The sequence below is a fragment of the Ascaphus truei genome, chromosome 2, assembly GCF_040206685.1.
Source record: "Ascaphus truei isolate aAscTru1 chromosome 2, aAscTru1.hap1, whole genome shotgun sequence".
NCBI lineage: Eukaryota > Metazoa > Chordata > Amphibia > Anura > Ascaphidae > Ascaphus > Ascaphus truei.
The window spans coordinates 441,805,839-441,824,123 of record NC_134484.1 but is presented as its reverse complement, the minus strand read 5'-3'; the positions used below and the strand labels follow the sequence as shown (position 1 = coordinate 441,824,123).

The 18,285-nt window shown below is 42.9% G+C and overlaps 1 protein-coding gene across 5 annotated transcripts in view; it reads left to right on the top strand.

Annotated features, from left to right (window-relative positions):
• RBM33 (RNA binding motif protein 33) overlaps nt 1-18,285 on the top strand; it is a 90,986-nt gene that overhangs the window by 59,536 nt on the left and 13,165 nt on the right. For 4 of the 5 annotated variants that reach the window (XM_075587860.1, XM_075587859.1, XM_075587862.1 and 1 more), the window contains exons 16-17: nt 9,258-9,554; nt 9,730-9,918. In XM_075587860.1, coding sequence (XP_075443975.1) covers nt 9,258-9,554; nt 9,730-9,918 — 486 coding nt within the window. Of the gene's footprint in view, nt 1-9,257; nt 9,555-9,729; nt 9,919-15,569; nt 15,608-18,285 lie in introns of all 5 variants that reach the window. The other variant, XM_075587861.1, reaches the window with a different exon arrangement.

Below are 18,285 nucleotides of genomic sequence, written 5' to 3'. Positions count from 1 at the left end.
AGCGGGTGAATACTTCTGTACTTTTTTGTTGAGTGCTGATGCTGTAAGATCGAAATCCAGTTGGTCTAATTTCTGTATTAACTGATTAGTTTAGTTCCCATTCTCCTGGACTTATAGTGTAACCGGCTGAAAAAGTCGACTTCGTAGTTTGTCTCCCGAACGGTAAGATGAGCAGATACATGAAACGTCTTCTTCCAACCAGTGCAGGATTCTGGAGTCGTCTTTGAAAACCCTTTGACTCCTTGTTCCTCTTTGCCTGTTTGTATATGCTACTGCTGTAACGTTGAGTCACAATTCTCAATGCGGAATGCCTTGGTATGGTCTGAAGACCTTGAATGGCATCAAATATGGCTCAAACTGTCAGAACATTGATCGGAAGACTTATTTTTTTTATTTTACCAGTGTCCCCATATCACTTGATCCTGACAAATCACGCCTCATCCAGAGAGGTGTGTGCCGATTTTCAGCACCATCCAGATCAAAGAAATCAGAGACTTGCCTTTCCTCAGGTGCATGTTTGAGGTCCACCACGGTAAACTCTGCCTCGTTCTTGGAAATAACGGGATTCTGACATTTGGACTGGGATTTCGGTGTCCCCCGAAACAGAGAACATTTCTCTGCACTGGTCTGAGATGAAAGTGGACCAAGAAACAACGTACGTGACTGAATTGAGAAGGCCTATTATGTGCATGAATTGTGCCGTTTATTGTCTTGCAAGCTTTCTGAAAAACAGGATCTCTCATAACTTTGTGGACCTTGGAGGGGATTAGAGACACCAGGCCTTCTCATGTGTTGAACACTACCAAAAATCGAATGACTTGAGCTCCTACAAAACTACTTTTAACGTGGTGATCCAGTGGACAGCAGCAGATGATGAAGAGCACAGCCAAGAACATCCAACTTCAAACTTGAAAATGAAGAAGGAAGAAAGCAAGCAACTCCAAAATAGCAATGAGGTCAGGTTTATTGCCGGCTAAAAAGACAATAAAAGGACCACACAAACGCACCTACGCGTTTCGTGCAACAGCACTTTATCAAGGTGTGATCCACCTGTGGTCTTCAAACACTTCATGCAGTAGAAGCACATGATCTCTGGCAACTTGATGGAGGGGCTTTGATCAACCAGTCGTCCAAGTATAGTGGAGTAGAAAGTGACTTTTCCTCCAGTCATCTTGGAGATGTCATCTAGGGTTTCCCTGAAGAGATAAGCACCCTCAAAAGGTAAAGATACCATCTATTTTTGGACTACCTATCCGCTGCTCATAGTGCTCTCTTCGCAGTGATGGCGTATGCTGAAGATCTTGCTACAAGTCGAATAATATCCGTCGATGCGTAGCACACGATATCTACTGAATCCCTTAGATTTGAGAAGTTTCAATAATTTCTGCCTTAAGTGTTCCAACTTCAAACGTATGTTCCATATTCAAACGTATGTTCCATATTCGATATCCAGATTCTGACAGTCTTTGAAATACAGGCCATTGCTGTTGCTGGTTTCAGTGTCATCCAGTAGATTAATTTTGGTTGCATAAAACACCTATTCTCTGATCCTTCAGCACCTCTCATCATCATCTCTCCTCCAGCACCTCTCATCATCTCTCCTCCAGCACCTCTCGTCATCTCTCCTCCAGCACCTTTCATCATCATCATCATCATCATCATCATCATCATCATCATCATCATCATCATCATCATCTCTCCAGCAGCACCTCTCATCATCATAATCATCTCTCCTCCAGCACCTCTCATATCATCATCATCCTCATCATCATCTCTCCTCCAGCACCTCACTATCAACCTTTACGATACTACCCATCTATCTCTCATACCCCCATCTCTCCCCCTCCCCCACACAATACCCCCCTCCACCTCAAACACATCCCCCCCCGGCACCTCCCATCACTCTCCCCCCCTGCACCTCACAAGGAAAACAGTCGGGCCGCACGGGTAAAACAGCATTTATTATTCTAAATAACACATTTATTTACGATGTTTGTCACTCATTGCAGCTGTAGTTGTGTGAAATAGGAATAGGAAAAGGAAAGTCATTGATAATGATAGTAATTAATATTTTCACAATGTAGTCTAATTTCATTTCAGAAGCCCCCCCAGCCCATTCCATGTCAGCAGCCCCCCCCCCAAGTCAGCATCCCCCCCAAGTCATTTCAGCAGCCCCCCCAGCCCATTCCATGTCCGCATCGCCCCCCCCCAGTCAGCATCGCCCCCCCCCCAGTCAGCATCGCCCCCCCCCCAGTCAGCATCGCCCCCCCCCAGTCAGCATCGCCCCCCCAGTCAGCATCACCCCCCCCCCCAGTCAGCATCGCCCCCCCAAGTCAGCATCGCTCCCCCCCAAGTCAGCATCGCCCCCCCCAAGTCAGCATTGCCCCCCCCAGCCCATTTCTTGTCAGCAGCCTCCCCCCCAAGTCATTTCAGCAGCCAGCCCAGCCCATCCCATGTCAGCAGCCCCCCCCAGTCAGCAACCCCCCCCAGTCAGCAGCCCACCCCAGTCCATTTAATTTCAGCAGCCCCCCAGTCCATTTAATTTCAGCAGCCCCCCAGTCCATTTAATTTCAGCAGCCCCCCAGTCCATTTAATTTCAGCAGCCCCCCCCAGTCCATTTAATTTCAACAGCCCCCCCAGTCCATTTAATTTCAGCAGCCCCCCCAGTCCATTTCATTTCAGCAGCCCCCCAGTCCATTTCATTTCAGCAGCCCCCCCAGTCCATTTCATTTCAGCAGCCCCCCCAGTCCATTTCATTTCAGCAGCCCCCCCAGTCTATTTCATTTCAGCAGCCCCCCCAGTCCATTTCATTTCAGCAGACCCCCCCAGCCCATTTCATTTCAGCAGCCCGTTTCATTTCAGCAGCCCCCCCAGCCCGTTTCATTTCCGCAGCCAGCCCATTTAATTTCCGCAGCCCCCCCAAGTCAGCATCCACCCCCACAAGTCAGCATCCCATGTCAGCATCCCCCGCCCCAAGTCATTTCAGCAGCCCCCCGCATAAATGAATGACCCCCCCCCCCATGCCTACCTGATGATGTTGGCGGCGCCAACAGCAACAGAAGAGGAGGAGGAGGTGGTGGATGGCGGCAGCTACTAAAACTAATGTTTGTTGGTGGCAGGGTGAAGCGTTGGGGAAGCGCGCTCTAGCAGCAGACCTGGAAGTTCCGGGTCGCGCTACACTGCTGGAGCAGGGAAGGGGGGTTAGGGGATCAGGGGAAAGTGCACGCATTCACAGGAAGGGCCGCGTGGGCTAGGCCCAAAACTGATTATGCCGTGGAGGGCGGTCGTGGAGGAGTGGAGGGCGGGCGCGGAGGGTCTCTGGATGCGGCGGGCCGGTAGGTGTGGGGGCCTCGTGGGGGGGGGGAGGGGAAGGTGGATGCCGGTTGGGTGGAGGGGGGTGGATGCCGGTGGTGGGGGGGGGGGGTAGAGACCGTGTGGATGCCTGTGGGGGGGGGGGGGGGTGAGGAGCAGGCTGCGGCTGGACTCGGAGGGCCGCTGTTGGCGGGCCTGGTGGCTGCTGGGGGACGTGTAGGGCTGCTGGCCACTTCTTCCCTCCCTCCTCCAGATCGGGCGTGCGGCGGCCATTTTTTTAAAAATTAGCGCGACCCCGGTTCTAGCGCGGTCAGATCGAGTGGCCCCCGAGGACCGCACTATAACGGGGTTGAGCTGTATTTCACATTTATGACAAATTTAATGTGTTTTTTTTTTTTTTTATAATATTTTTTCCTTTATTGGTGTCAAACAGCGTATTGGTACATGTTACAGACATTGGAAAACGAGCCAACACAGACATACGGCGCGGTACATGTACATAGCATGGGAGGAGTTGATGACACACAATAATCCATTTTCCCATTTTCATTGGTGAAAAAGAGAGGGGGTGACGAAGGGGGGGGTGGATAGTTGGGAACGACTTGGACAAAGAGGGGGGAGGGGGGGGAGGGAGGGCGGCGGTGGGGAGCTTTGGGGTTCGGAGGGAGGGGAGTTAGTCCTGCGGTAAAGTTTATGTGATAGTCAGGTCGCCTGATCCTGGCCAAGGTTCCCAGGTTGAGTAGAATTGCGGCATTTTTTGTCTCAGCATTGCCGTTAGTCTTTCCATACCCATAATTCCATCTATCCTAGTGACTACCGTTCTTCTAGAGGGGGCCTTGATTTTCTTCCAAGCCGCAGCTACGCAGCATCTGGCGGCCGTTAGGATCGCTGCCGTGGGTCTGGCTATAGGGGGGGGACGGTCGTCGACTGGTTTTCCCAGCACGTAGGTCAGGGGGTCCAGGGGTATCTCAACATCCAGGGTCTCGGTCAGAAGGCCCTGGATCCGGGTCCAGAATTTTTGGATCTCCGGGCATGTCCACCAAATGTGGGACATGTCCCCCCTTTGACCACATCCCCTCCAGCATTCGTCGGGGGTGCCTGGGTAGATTTGGCTCAGTCTACTCGGGGTCAGGTACCAATGAAATAATATTTTGTAAATGTTTTCTTTTGTGACGGTGCAAATTGAAGTTTTGGTAGCTGCCTCCCAGATATCCTCCCAGTCCTCAAGGTCTATATTGGTGTTCAGGTCCTCGCTCCACCTTTGCATATATAAATGACTAGGGGAGGGCTGGGCCGCCTCCAGTACTTTATATATCTCGGAGATGAGGCCTCTTTGGTACTCGCCTCTGAGGCAGAGGGTCTCAAATCTGGAGCGCGGTGGGAATTTTAGGCTAGGGGATTGGGTTCTCAGAAAATGTCTAATCTGTAAATATTGGAATATAGGAAGATCCGGGGACGTTAGTTTAATTCGTAGTTCCCGGAGGGGCATGACCTCATTGTTTTCCAGTAAGTCCGCAACCACTCTGATGTTTAGGCCTTGAAATTGGCTGAATTGGGGTCGGGAACACCCGGGCGGGAAATCCGGGTTCCCGAATAGGGGGGTCAATTGAGAGGGGGTTGAAGCTAGGCCATATTTTCCTTTGGTTTTCAACCATGTCGACCACGTGCATCTCATTGCTCCAAGGCTGAGTCTCATGTGCTTCTTGCCTCTATGGGCGTGGGTCCATAGTAGGGATGAGAGGGGGGTCGGGGACGCGGGGTGCGTCTCTATCTCTAACCAGCAGTTAGAGGTCGGGGGTTATTCCAAACCACCGCCTGCCTCAACTGGGCTGACTGGTAGTATCGGACTACATCCGGCGCCCCTAGACCCCCTCTCGTCCTCGACGCTAAGAGTACTGACCGTGGGACCCTGGCTCTTCGTTGTTGCCAGATGAAACGCAGAATATGGGTCTGGATATTCCTCAGATCTGCTAGTGGGACGGGGACTGGGAGGGTCTGAAAATAATAAAGCAAGCGGGGAAGGATATTCATCTTGGTGGATATTATTCTGCCGAACCAGGATATTTGGTGGGTCTGCCAGGTCTCGAGATCTCTTATGATCTGACGGAAAAGGGGAGGGTAGTTGGTATAGTGAGCCATATGAGCTCGCTATTTTAATCCCTAAATATTTGATATGGGAGCTATTCCATTTATACTTAAATTTCTTTTGCAGGGTTGTCCATATGGGATTCGGTAGAGAGATATTGAGGGCCTCTGACTTGTCTGTGTTGACTTTGTAGTCTGAGAGGCGGCCAAATTGGTCTAATAGTTTTTCTAGGTTGGGGAGGGAAGTGAGGGGATCTGATAGGGTAAGGATAATATCATCGGCGAACAGGGAGATTTTATACTCCCTGTCACCGACTAAGACTCCTTTTACGGTTGGTTGCGTTCTGATTCTGGCGGCTAGGGGCTCTATGGACAGGGCGAAGAGTAAAGGGGAAAGGGGGCAGCCTTGTCTAGTACCGTTTTGGATTTTTATTGGGTTGGATCGGCCACCCGGTAGTTTTAGTAAGGCCGTGGGGTTAGTGTAGAGGGCTCGGACTCCATCAAGGAATTGGCCGGAGAAACCGAATTGGCGCATCGTCTGGTCAAGGAAGGACCATTTGATCCGGTCAAAGGCCTTCTCTATGCGTCGAGGCTGAGTATCAAGGCCTGAGACTGTTTGAGGTGCACGTGGTCTATAATATCAATAATTTTGCGGGTATTGTCAGAGGCCTGTCATCCTGACACAAATCCCACCTGGTCTATATGAATTGGCCTTGGGAGAATAGGGTTCAGTCTGTTTGCTAGAATTTTACTGAAAAGCTTGAGGTCAGTGTTTAGCAGGGATATTGGGCGGTAGCTGCCACATAGAAGTGGGTCTCTGCCCTCTTTATGTATGATAGCCAAATTGGCTGCTGACATAGTGCCTGGGATCTGTTCTCCCTGGAGAAAGGAGTTAAACATTTCTAGGAGGTAGGGGGACAGGGATTTTGCTAATTTTTTATAGTAACCGTTGGAGAATCCATCCGGTCCGGGTGTCTTGGCTATTTTGAGTGAGGATATTGCACTATCCAGCTCTTCTTGGGTTATTCTCTGGTTTAGGAACTCAAGTTCTTGTTGTGTGAGGGACGGGAGGTTGCATTGGGTTAAGTAGTCGGAGGTGCTCTTATCATTATCGTTTGATTGGCTAGTGGGGTGGAGGTTGTAGAGGTCCGTGTAGAACTCTGCAAACTCGCGCGCGATGTCTTTCTCGTTGTACGAGATTTGACCGTTTTTGGTTCTGATCTTTGTGATCTGGGCCTTTGTCCTAATACCTCTTAATTTTGAGGCCAGAAGTTTGTCCGCTTTGTTACCCCTATCATAGAACCGCTGTTTGGTCCATTTCAGGGCTCTCTCTACCTCGTCAAGTTGGAGTATTTTTAGGTCGGATCTCGCTTTCTCAAGGGTTCTAAACACCTTTTTCGATAGGGATTGTTTATGTAATTGCTCTAGCGTTAAGATTTTTTGCGTAAGTTCTTTCTGGGCTTTTTGTTTTATTTTTTTCTTATAGGAGGCTAGTGATATGAGTTCCCCTCTTATAGTGGCTTTGTGCGCTTCCCAGAGCATTTCTGCTGCAGGGACTGAGCCTTTGTTTAGTTGGAAAAAGGTCTGTAGTTTTTGCTTAATCGTCTTAATCACTTGTGGGTCGTTGAGAAGCGAGTCGCTGAGTTTCCAGTTATATACTGATGTTTTGACGGAAGGCAGAGAGAGGGTGAGTATGATAGGGGCATGGTCGGACCAGGTTATTGGGCCTATGTCGGAGTGGGAAGATGCCTGGAGTAAAATTTAATGTGTTTTAAACTAAATTCCTCTTGCTAAACTTGTTTCCTGAACCCCAGAAAGAGGTGTAGTTATGTAATGGAAAAAAAGAAAAAGGGGTCTTTGCTGTAGATGTGTGCAAGATGGATGCTGAGATGCCATTTACATTGGCAGTTTTGCCTTCTTTGAATCTTGTCTTAACCTGCATGTAACCAGTTTTCCTAAAATGTAAATGGACTGAAAGGCTGACTGATATTAATATCACGATAATAAAAACCGATGGTAAGTCAATATTTATTTTTTAATAACACTATTACTGTCACATGGGTATATAGTTCAACTTGTACACGTATAATAACCTTAAGTGTTATTTCTATACGTGTGTAAAAAATAAATAAATTAAAAGCCATACTTCAACAATTTTGTAAACACTTTTAACATCTTTGCCATATAGATTTTTATCACCATAGCTTTTTAGTGAAAACAAATGCTCTTGGCTGTTTGAACAATTGCAATGAAATTAGCAGTGGCGTATAGACCAAGGTCTTTTAGGAGCCAGATATGGGCCACGGGACACAAGTTGAAATCTGCTTTAGGCCGTGTCCATACTGCGCGTGTGGCATGATGAAGCGCGACGGCGAGGCAGATTTTTTTACGAGACAATTTTTTGTTTTTGTGGTACAACTGCAGAGTCACATGAGCGGTTCAGCCATTGAGGGGGAACCAGCCTCTTGACATCACTGCCATGCCTCCGCAACGCCTCCCCGTCGCTGTGGATCTCAGGCCACAGATCGCTTGGCCGACAAGCGCACGTGACGCCATGCGCCCACTTTATCGGAGGCCTTAGGCTACATCACTGTTAGACCTATTTAGGGGCTTGGAAGGGTTTCCATGTTCTAGAGAAGATAAATACGAGATCAGACTGAATTTATTGGTTAATAGTAGAAACCCTGTTCTAAGCGTGGCTTTGGGGCTGACGGTATAATATAGTCTATGCATTGCAAAATCTCCTATGAGTCTCTTTCTATAGATTACTCCAGCATAACAGTACTCCGCATTCTGTTTTTAGTCCATAAAAATAAACTTTTATTCTGAAGATAAATACTGTACTCATACAGAAAGTCAAATAAGTGATATCTTCAAAGATGGTTGCATATTGTTCAGTTCCTAAGTGGAATCCTTGTTTGATCTTGTTAAACTTGATTTCTTTTTTCTACTGGTGGGTGTAATTCTTCTCTCATCTCACTATTCATATTTATCTAGATACTAGGTAATAACCCTTAGTCTGCCCTTGCTTCTACTAATTCTATTACCAGATAAGGTCCTACAGCTTGTAAAGCATGTCCCATCTGATAAGGAACTGCTCATTCTCCATACAAGTTTATTACCAAATATGGCATGTCTTCTGGAAAGATCTTGGAACTCCTTATTAATCTAACCTGATGCCATATCCTCTTACGATTGAATCGGCTATAACCAGTGTTATTTTTTGGTCACTCAAATGTCACCAACAGTGCCCCCCTCGCTCAGACAACCCAACACAGCTGCAGGGTCATCCACGTCAGATTTTGTTCAGTTATGAGACATCTCGTGAACCCTTAGGCCTCGCTCAGACAGGCGCTTGCGTTCGCGCCTCCACTGCGCACTCCTGCAGCCAAGCGATCTGTGCTCAAACTGCAGGAGGCGGGTCACGGCTTTGGGGGCGTGGCGGCGTGGGGGGCGTAACGAACACGTCACGGACCTGGTTCGCCTTTATTGGCTGAACCAGCTCACGTAAGGCAACTAGCCCCAAATTTCAACAACCCGAAATTGTGATGGACGCGCGCACGTCGCAACGCGGCCTGTCTGAGCGAGGCCTTAGTTCTCAAACCATAATTTCATTCACGGTTGCTTAAGGAAGGACTGTCTCCTTTCAGAGGCCATTAATCATTATGGTGAGAAGCAGGGTGACGCCTTTAATGATAATGCATTGGTAATTATCCATTACACCAGAGAAACGTACACAAAAATAATATTTTGGATTTTATTGAAGCCAATGTTTTGTCATAGTAATGTATTCTTTTAGGTCCTGGTGTGATGATGAAGCTCGTTTTGGGTACTGGTTGACAAAATGTGTTTTTCAACAGGGAGGAGAGACTGTTAACACGTCTTCAGCAGAGGTCAATCAGCCGTTACAGCCGCCTCAGCAGAGGCCACAATCTCAGCTAAGGCCACCAATGCAGCAGAGACTGCAACAGCAGAGACCGGGGCCAGTTAGAAAAGTTACATTAGCAAAAGCAACCGTGCAGCAGCAGCAGCAGCAGCAACAGCAACAGCATCATATACAGCAGTATCAAGTCCAGCCGCTTTTGCAGCAATCCCAGACAGAGTTCGCAGTTCCTAAAGTACTAAATAGTGTGCAGGGACTTCACCAACCAAAAAAGGTATTGTAAATTGGCTAATTCTCGTGTCTGTGCCTGGGGAAAAAAAAAGGGAAAAATGCACGTTAATCATTTTTTCACAAATGTTTTTGTGTTTTAATCATTTGTAATTTGTGATCTATTGCTTTCAGGGTCGTTTGAAAGGACAAATTAACTTTGTAAGTTTTCCTGTCGGCAGGTCATTATGCGTGGGAGAGGCAGAGGAGTAGCAGGACAGATGGGCAGAGGACGCTTGATGCCAAATAAACCAAACCTGCGTGTGGTGGAGTGCAAGCCTCAGCCGTGTGTGGTGTCAGTTGAAGGGCTTTCTTCATCAACCACTGATACTCAACTGAAAACCCTGCTCATGACAGTAGGACCGATACAGGTAGGTCACACTTGGATTCTTATCTTGTGGAATAGCATCTTAAAGAGAAGAGGATACTTGTGTGTAATCAGAAAGTGACAAGCCTGTGGAATTAGTGCAGTAGAATAATGTATTTTTCACCTTCCACTGCAAACTGCTTATTTCTATCAACAAAAAATAAGATTACATTAAAGCAGCACTCAGGTTGCCGTTTGTGTTGTTGTTGTATGATTAAAGCAGAGGGTCTCTGAAGCTGAACTTTTTTAATTTCAGCAGCGGGGGCCCCCTGCTTCCTGAGATACTTGCCTCCGTAAGGGGTGCCAGTATCTGCTGGTAGCAGCTCTGACGGGGCTTGTCGGGGCTAACATAATGGCGGCTTTACATGTCAAGCGGTCTTGTGGGCTGTCATCCCTTGCGTCTTCCTGTTGGCTCGCTTGGCAAGGACTTTTAAACATGGAGATACTGGCTACCCCCTATGGAGGTAAGGATCTCTGGAAGCAGGGGGTCCCTGCTTCAATCCTAAAACTAATAAAAACAAAAGAAGCATAAATTGCAACCTGTAGTGCTGCGTAAAAAGAACATCTTTGGATATTCATGAAGCAATAAACACTACAGTGTTTAAAATGAACTAGGTTTGCCAAGTACAAGACGTCATTGCATAATTGAAGAACGTTTTCTTTGTAGCAAAGTCGTTCTAACAAATGCAATCTGTCAAATGTATCTGCATTTTGGCATGGTTTAGAAAGACCGACAATAACGAAATTTAACTGAACATGATGTCCTTCAGTAAAAGGGGTCAATTGTATGCTCTTCTGGCAACAAATACATTTAAGTATCTTTATCACCTTTTTGTTTATTTCTGTGGGTTTGCTGGGGCACTCTATTATCAATTTTATATATTGTGTAATATAAACAATTAGGATAACATATAAGATGTCTGCAGACCCCGATTAATTTTATTGAGCAAGAAATGACAATTGCTTCTTAATGTTGGATATGATTTTTATTGCCCATTGTTTACATGACCCTTGTGTGACCTCTGAGGACATCTTTTATTACAGCTCATTGCAATAATGACACATTTTAAATATATTCAAATACCTGAATTATTATTCATGCAACATATCTGGCAAAGAGGTCTCATGTCAGTATCATTTTCATATATTTTGCTACTGAGCAAAACTTTTTGTGTGGAGGGTGAGGGCTGAACATTGTTCAGTGTTGCCTGACTTCACATGTCATCTAAAAACCTAGTATAGTTATTGTAAGTGCACAGATTGAGTCTTGAAGAGCATTTGTGATTGTGAGCTTCTCTAAAGTGTTCCTTTAAACGGTAAGTATCATATCGTGAACAATTATATTGTATTCCTTAAAGGAGCAATCCAAGCCTGCGAATTTGCAGACTTGGATCGCCTCTTTAATGCAGTTGTCTAAGCATTCATACGGTTCTGTCTGGTCGCATATTAATGGTTATCCATTTTTGTAAACCATTTGTAGTAGATTAATTGATATAAATACAAAGTTAGGCTGATTAGCGTGTGTACCTCATCAGATATTGCCTAAAGGTGTAACACAGCCAACAGAATAATGTTTGGTGTTATATCCGTGATGAGCAAAACCGTGAATATTGGAACACTTCTTCATTTTCCTTTTTTATATTTTTAAAAGATGATGCAATTAAAACGTCTCAATAATGTAGTTGAAAGAATAGCATTGTCTATCACACACACCACGTATTTCTCTAATTACATTTTCCACATGCTACTCTGTTGTTCCATCTCTAATGCCCAATCCCTCCAGCTAAATTGTTCATAGGAATTGCAGATTGAGGACAATCTATAGAAAAACGGAGCATCTTCCTTCCCCGCCCAGAGGAGGATTTCCCACAAGACTATAACCTAGAGCGGCAGTTTTTGTGTGTTGAGAGGGGGGGTCTTACCTTCTCCATAGTGGGCCCCCTCCTGCAGTGTAGCATTGTCATGACAACCCGACGTCACATGATGGCGCTGAAGGAGGAGGGTCGCCTCTGCTGGCAGCGTGAGCCCATGGGTAGCAGAAGGATAAATTCGCCACTGCCCCACCTAGAAGCATTTGCTTGCTGAGAAGATGGATTTCTTAACTTTGTTGGCAAAAGTGACTCGTAACTGTGAAAGGCTTTTTCCTTGGCACATAGTACAGTACTCATGCTGTTCAGTAATGCATTCAGGTCTTACACACCTCCCACTCCCATCTTTCACTTTTACATCAAAAATTATTTTTAAGTATTATATTTAACTGTAGAAGTGTGAGGAATAATTAAAAGTAGGTGAAAAAGCAACTTGCTAAGTTTAGTCTACGTTCCTTTATTTGTAGCTGCAGACATACTGGTGAGTTCTATTGTTACCCAGATACTAAAATTAAATGCTGTGAAGCTAATTGATTTAAAATAGTGGTGTTTTTTTTTTTCATTTTTATATTTAACGTAAAAGCTACAGTTCATTGCGTAAATATGGGCATTATATATAAAAACTGGTAAACTGTAGCTAGTTAATGGGTTATAATCCCTTGGGGTGTAATTATCTGTACAGATAATGTGTATTTTAAAAGGGTTAAACTTCGTGGTAGAAGTGAAATTGATAGCGGCTCAGGCACAATAAAAGATGCCAGCAGGGTCGGCACTGCCCTGCGTTCCCACAGCGCCCCAAAGAGCTGGCCCATTTCATTGTACGTTTTAGGGAGCCATCAATATTTCGCTTCCATGCCTGGACCAAAATCAACTAATTGGAAGATATATTAATTAGTATCAATCTTGGTGATTTAAGCCATCAAAAATGTTTATACAAAATAGACAAGCGTTAGTAATTTTTAAACTTTTACTTTTATTCTGATCTCGCTTGTGATGAAACTAAGCAACTTTCTTTTATACAGACAAATTGTCACAATACTGTTCTTTCTATTGGTGTTATCTGTGTGAGAACTCTTAGGGACTGATACAATTGTAATATTCCCACTATGAAAAAAAACATATTTTTATACATTAAAAAATACTAATGAGGCTAATAAAGAATATTAATTTCACGTAGTGTGATTACATGATTTTGAGAGAGCCAATGACTACAATACGTTTTTGAATATGGATTTTTGTGGTTGCCATAGTTATATTGTTGCCCTTTATATGGGAATGTAACTTGTGTGAATGGTCGCTATGTTTAATTATTTTGTGTTGCTACTGAAGCATATACCTATTTCGTAAATTAAGTCTTGCATAGTTGCATAGTAGATGAGGTTGAAAAAAGACATACGTCCATCGAGTTCAGCCTAAGAGTTCAGCCTAAAAGTCTTATCACAACAGTTATTACTTAGTCACAGAAGTATGCTCAGTGACGGTATGATGATTGAATGTTTGTTTTTCCTATGTCTTGAAGTCAAATTGAGGAATCTTCTGGGTAGTGTGTTTTGTTTTTATCTTGCTTTATCTTGTTTTTGTTTTGAACTAACATGTTACCATAACTTGAAAGTCTTAACTTTTGCAACATCTCCAGGTGGATAATGTATCACTTACTATAAAAGTACAGGTCTTCACATGGAGCTATGGCGCAGCCCAGTGGTTACATTTGTATACTTCAGAGATCATTGCAGATCTACAGTATGCTTGCACTTGGAGCAGTAATCCCCCTTCTTAAAGCTGCAGTTCAGGCAATATCCTGCATGTGTTTTTTTTTTTTTTAATAAATCAGTTCTGTAGTAAGAAAAAATACTTTTAGCATTTTCTCTTTTAAAAAAAACAACTTTGAAAGATCAATTTTCTTGTATTCTATTTTAACAAGCATGCTTGTTCCTATAGCAACCATTTACATTCCCCATATTTAAAGATGTCGCCAAACTTTGCCGATCAATAGACGGAGAACGAATTAACCGGCAGCTATGCAGTTTTTTAAGTAAGTAGAGATTGCCCAGATAAAACTATTGAAGTTAAAAAAAAAACTAAAAAAAAACTGGAGCCTGAACTGCAGCTTTAACCACCCCTCCTTTTTTTTTAAATTGTTTTTTTTTTTGCTGAAGGGAAAACAGCTCCAGGGACCTCCGATTCCAAAGATACATAACTATAACGTTTCCAGTATACTTCCTGTTTTTTTACTTCTCCCTCTTCACGGGGGCCAATAGCTAACAATAACAGATAACGTTACAGCTTCCTATTGTCCCACGTGACACGGGAGACTTCAACCGCCATTTTGTTTTCCCTGGAGGGGACTGAAATGCGTGTACATTCACTGGTAAGTATCTATGGGGATATATATTTAAAACCAGAGACAGAACATGAAACGCAGACAGAGCTCAGTGCTACATCCATTGACACAAATGGGGTTCTGTAAGTATCTATGGGGACCAGGTAGAGACCCTCTGTTCTCATCCTGAAAACAGTTATACAGCCATCGTCAAAAATATGTATTTTTAGTTGTAAATTATTCAACAACTTAACTGTTTCATATTTTGAATATTAGGATTTATAAGGCTTCACTTGTTTGTGGACCTACGTAGAAGTATTTTGCTCCATGTTTGTGATTTTATGGGGAATTTAATTCCGATTAGGATGAAGTTAATGCATCGGTGCCATATAATCAACCTTTTGAGGTTTGTGTTTCTGGTCTGACGACCATTTTTCTGACTATGGAAACAAACTACATAATTCAGCAAAAACTATTTGTATATTTTAATATTACAAAATCTTTGCAGCAAGAGAAATGATTGTTTCATTGATTTGATTCAACACATTTTAAGCACTGTTTAATGCGGTGGTCCTAAAAACAGTCATACCGCTGAACATTATAATATGTGAAAATAGGTTTCTAAGCACCCAAATGTGACGTATCAAAATCCCAACATTTTATTTTGTATGCTCGCTTGAAAAGACCAATGTTTCCACCTATACTGGCCTTCATTGTGGCCAGTATGGGCCGAAATGTTGGTTTGTTCACGTATGTATACTAAATAAACGTTGGGACAGTAAACGTTGTAATGTTATTCTTGGTGTGCATAAATAGGACAATAATGTAAAATGTTTAATGAGCTCATTATCCTATAAAAAGCTGTGCTGCAATGTACTAAAAGGCTTCTCCCAGAATACCTGTTGTGGAGCCATTACACGTAAATACCGTTTGTAAATGTGGTAGCCATAAGATAATGAATGACCTATACTGCTATTCGTTAAATCTGAATACTATGGGGTCTATGTATCAAGGCCATTTTCATCCTACCCCTATGTATCAAAGCATTGTGCGCCTACTTTGCCCTATCTGTCCTAGCTTACACCTTGGGGAGGTGTCAGTAGGAAGTTGGGGAGGAGTTACATGGTGCATATTCTAGGTCTCTGTAGGCTACTCTCTTTGCCTTTTTATTGGTCCCAAGAAATTCTCTATATCTGAAATTGCGTAAGTATAAAATTCTATATTATATGTACTGTAAAAAGCTGTTATATATGACACAACTTTGCTCCAAAAAAAGGGAGCAGTGCTTCAAAATGCACTTTTCTTTGTTGATACATAAACCCATATTTTAGAAAAGCCCCAGGAGGCCAATTGAGCAGCAAAAGGGTCAAAGAAAGGTTTGACATTTTTTTTATTTTCCTTTGTGGACAGACCTATAACTACATTTGTGCATGTGCTATATAACTAAATTTGTGTATGTTTTCGTAGCACGTGTTTTTGGAATCCCAAAGACAGATGGTGGTAAAGTAAGTTCACTGAACATAGCAATCATTTTATTATGGGTGTTTCTATTGATCATACCACTACACGTTTTAAAACCTTAATCTGCAAAGTAATTTTAAGGGCAAAATGCTCCCCTTACCTCCCCCCACCCTTGATCCTCCTTTGAGAATCATTTTGTCTCTGATAGATCTATATAAACCTAGTTAAAACTAGTATTCGGAATCATGGTACATATTGTATACATGTATAGTGTTGGAATCTTTATTTTGGAAAGTATACCCTAGTTACTTTGTCCAGCCTTGCAGATAAGTAGAGCTACTAAAAATATATACCAGTCCACTGGCTTTTTATTTTTTATACACACACCAGCCCAACTACTTAGAGGGGGTGATACATGAGATGGTGGTGGCAGGGGGTAAGAGACACATGGGGGATGCAATGGGTGACAGTCTACATCATTGCAGGTCATCCTGGACCATTCATGCTGCTTGCGGCCCTCTGTCCCTCGACACGCCCCTGTGGTCTGATGCAATGTATGGGAAGGAGGGAGCCAAGAGAACATACTACAGTAGTCCGCCATAAATTGCCACTCGCCCCAGTCGAGCGAGCAGCGGGCGATCTGCAAGGCTGACTTAGTCATTTCACAACTTTAAAAAAAAATAGACGAGAATGCATTTTTTACTTGGACACAACCAAGGATGGCACCATGCCATATATGAAGCACAGAATACGTAGCAATAGTTTTGTGACTATTGCTTGTAAAAAGCTTCACTTTGCACAAGATCTCCCATTAACAGATTAGTTAATGTGCTGTCTCTTCCAGGAATTTTAGTTTCCCTTCGATTGGGGTTTTCAGGTAATTTTAAGTAGTGAACCTTAATTCACAGAATTCTAACATGGGCATACTGCTTGTTTTGTATCTTTTTTTTCTTCTTTTTTTTGGTGGAAATGCCTCTAGTGATTACAATATTTATTTATTTATTTATAAAATATTTTACCAGGAAGTAATACATTGAGAGTTACCTCTCGTTTTCAAGTATGTCCTGGGCACAGAGTTAAGACAAATAATACATGGTTACAAATACAGTTACATAAATGAACAGGGTATACATTATATACAAGACATTGCATGCACAGTTAAAGAAAATATATATTATGGGCGAATGAAACAGTTACAGACCAGATTAAAATGTGAGACAGCTTCCATGTTGTCATCTTACAGCTTGGACAACCATTGTGTTTGTGGTAACATGAATTAACTTTCATGTATTAGTGATTTTTGAATTGTGGCCTGAAGGTGCCATGCACTCTTTAAGTGCTTGCGTCACTGGTCAGTTTCTACCGTATATTGGTATAGTGCCATTATATCATGCATGTGCCCTAAAGCTACTTTGCAGGTTTTTGTGTTTTGCCTATTGCAAAGAAGGTATATGTTCACATTACAAAACTAGCTAGGTTTGTGCAGTGACTACAATTTCGAACGCCTGACTAAAGGTCGACACACACCCCATTTTGGGTTATTTGTTACTTTTGCAGCTACCGTTAATAAATCTTATTGGAAAACCGACTCCCATCTCAGCAGTTAAAAATGTATTTTGAGATTGTCCCATGAAAGTTCTGTCATGGAAAACTAATGTAATCTACACAAATAATACATGTAGTGTTTGAATGAATACATATAGCTTGGCAAGTTGCCATGTTGCATTTTAATTTATACTGGTACCAAATGTATTTATTAACATTAGTGTGTGTTAAATAAGTGAATCATCCAAATCCTTCTGTGTATGTTAAAGCCAATTTGAGATTACATATTGTAATAGCCTATGGTTACATCAAATGAAATCCACTAGTGAAGAATGTCTTGTAGCATGCTATTTGAAAGACGCTATTGTAACATGGCAATTTACATGGTCAGGCTTTTCTTATGTTATGAAATGCGTAAATAACCATACTTTTCAAAACATTGAAAAATGAGAGCATACATTTTCCCTTGGTAACATCCGGAGACAGCAAAAAGCTAGATATCAAACTCGTCTGACCATTGTTTTGTGAATGTGTTACTTACATTTAAAAGTGCACTATTGGTAGGCTTTAGTTATATTCTCTGTTATCACTGTTTTTAGTGGATTATGCCCTGATATCAAGAAACGTTGATCTGTATGCAAGATCAAATGTAAAATGTCCAGAATTCCTAAAAATTCAATTAAAATGTGACAATTTCCTTGTCATCTCAGTATGACCCTAAAGACACCCTCCCTATTCGGATACCCTATTGATTCAGATACCTTGGAACACCTTATTCTTCACTAGTGCATTGTAATTTGTAACCTCACGTCCTTCCAGTATGTCATCTCAAATTGACTTTGACATGTAGGCATTATATAATCCACTCTGTGTGTGAAATCGTTGTTACATTACAGTGATTAGTTAGCTGCTGGGGGTTTGTTTAAAAAAAATTGCAGTTTCAAATTTTGCTTCCAAATTAAGCCGTTTTGCATCAATTTACCTGTTAAAGGATGACATTATATATTTTAATCACACGCACAAGGCTAGTTAGCATGTAATTGTTGGGTATTAAAAATCTGATAACTTAAAATGAGTGTTGACATCATACGTAATGTGGTAATAGAAGGGATCAGAACAGCATGTTGCTGTGTTTCTTTTCACACTAGCCATAAGTATATCGAGTCTGAAGTAACCC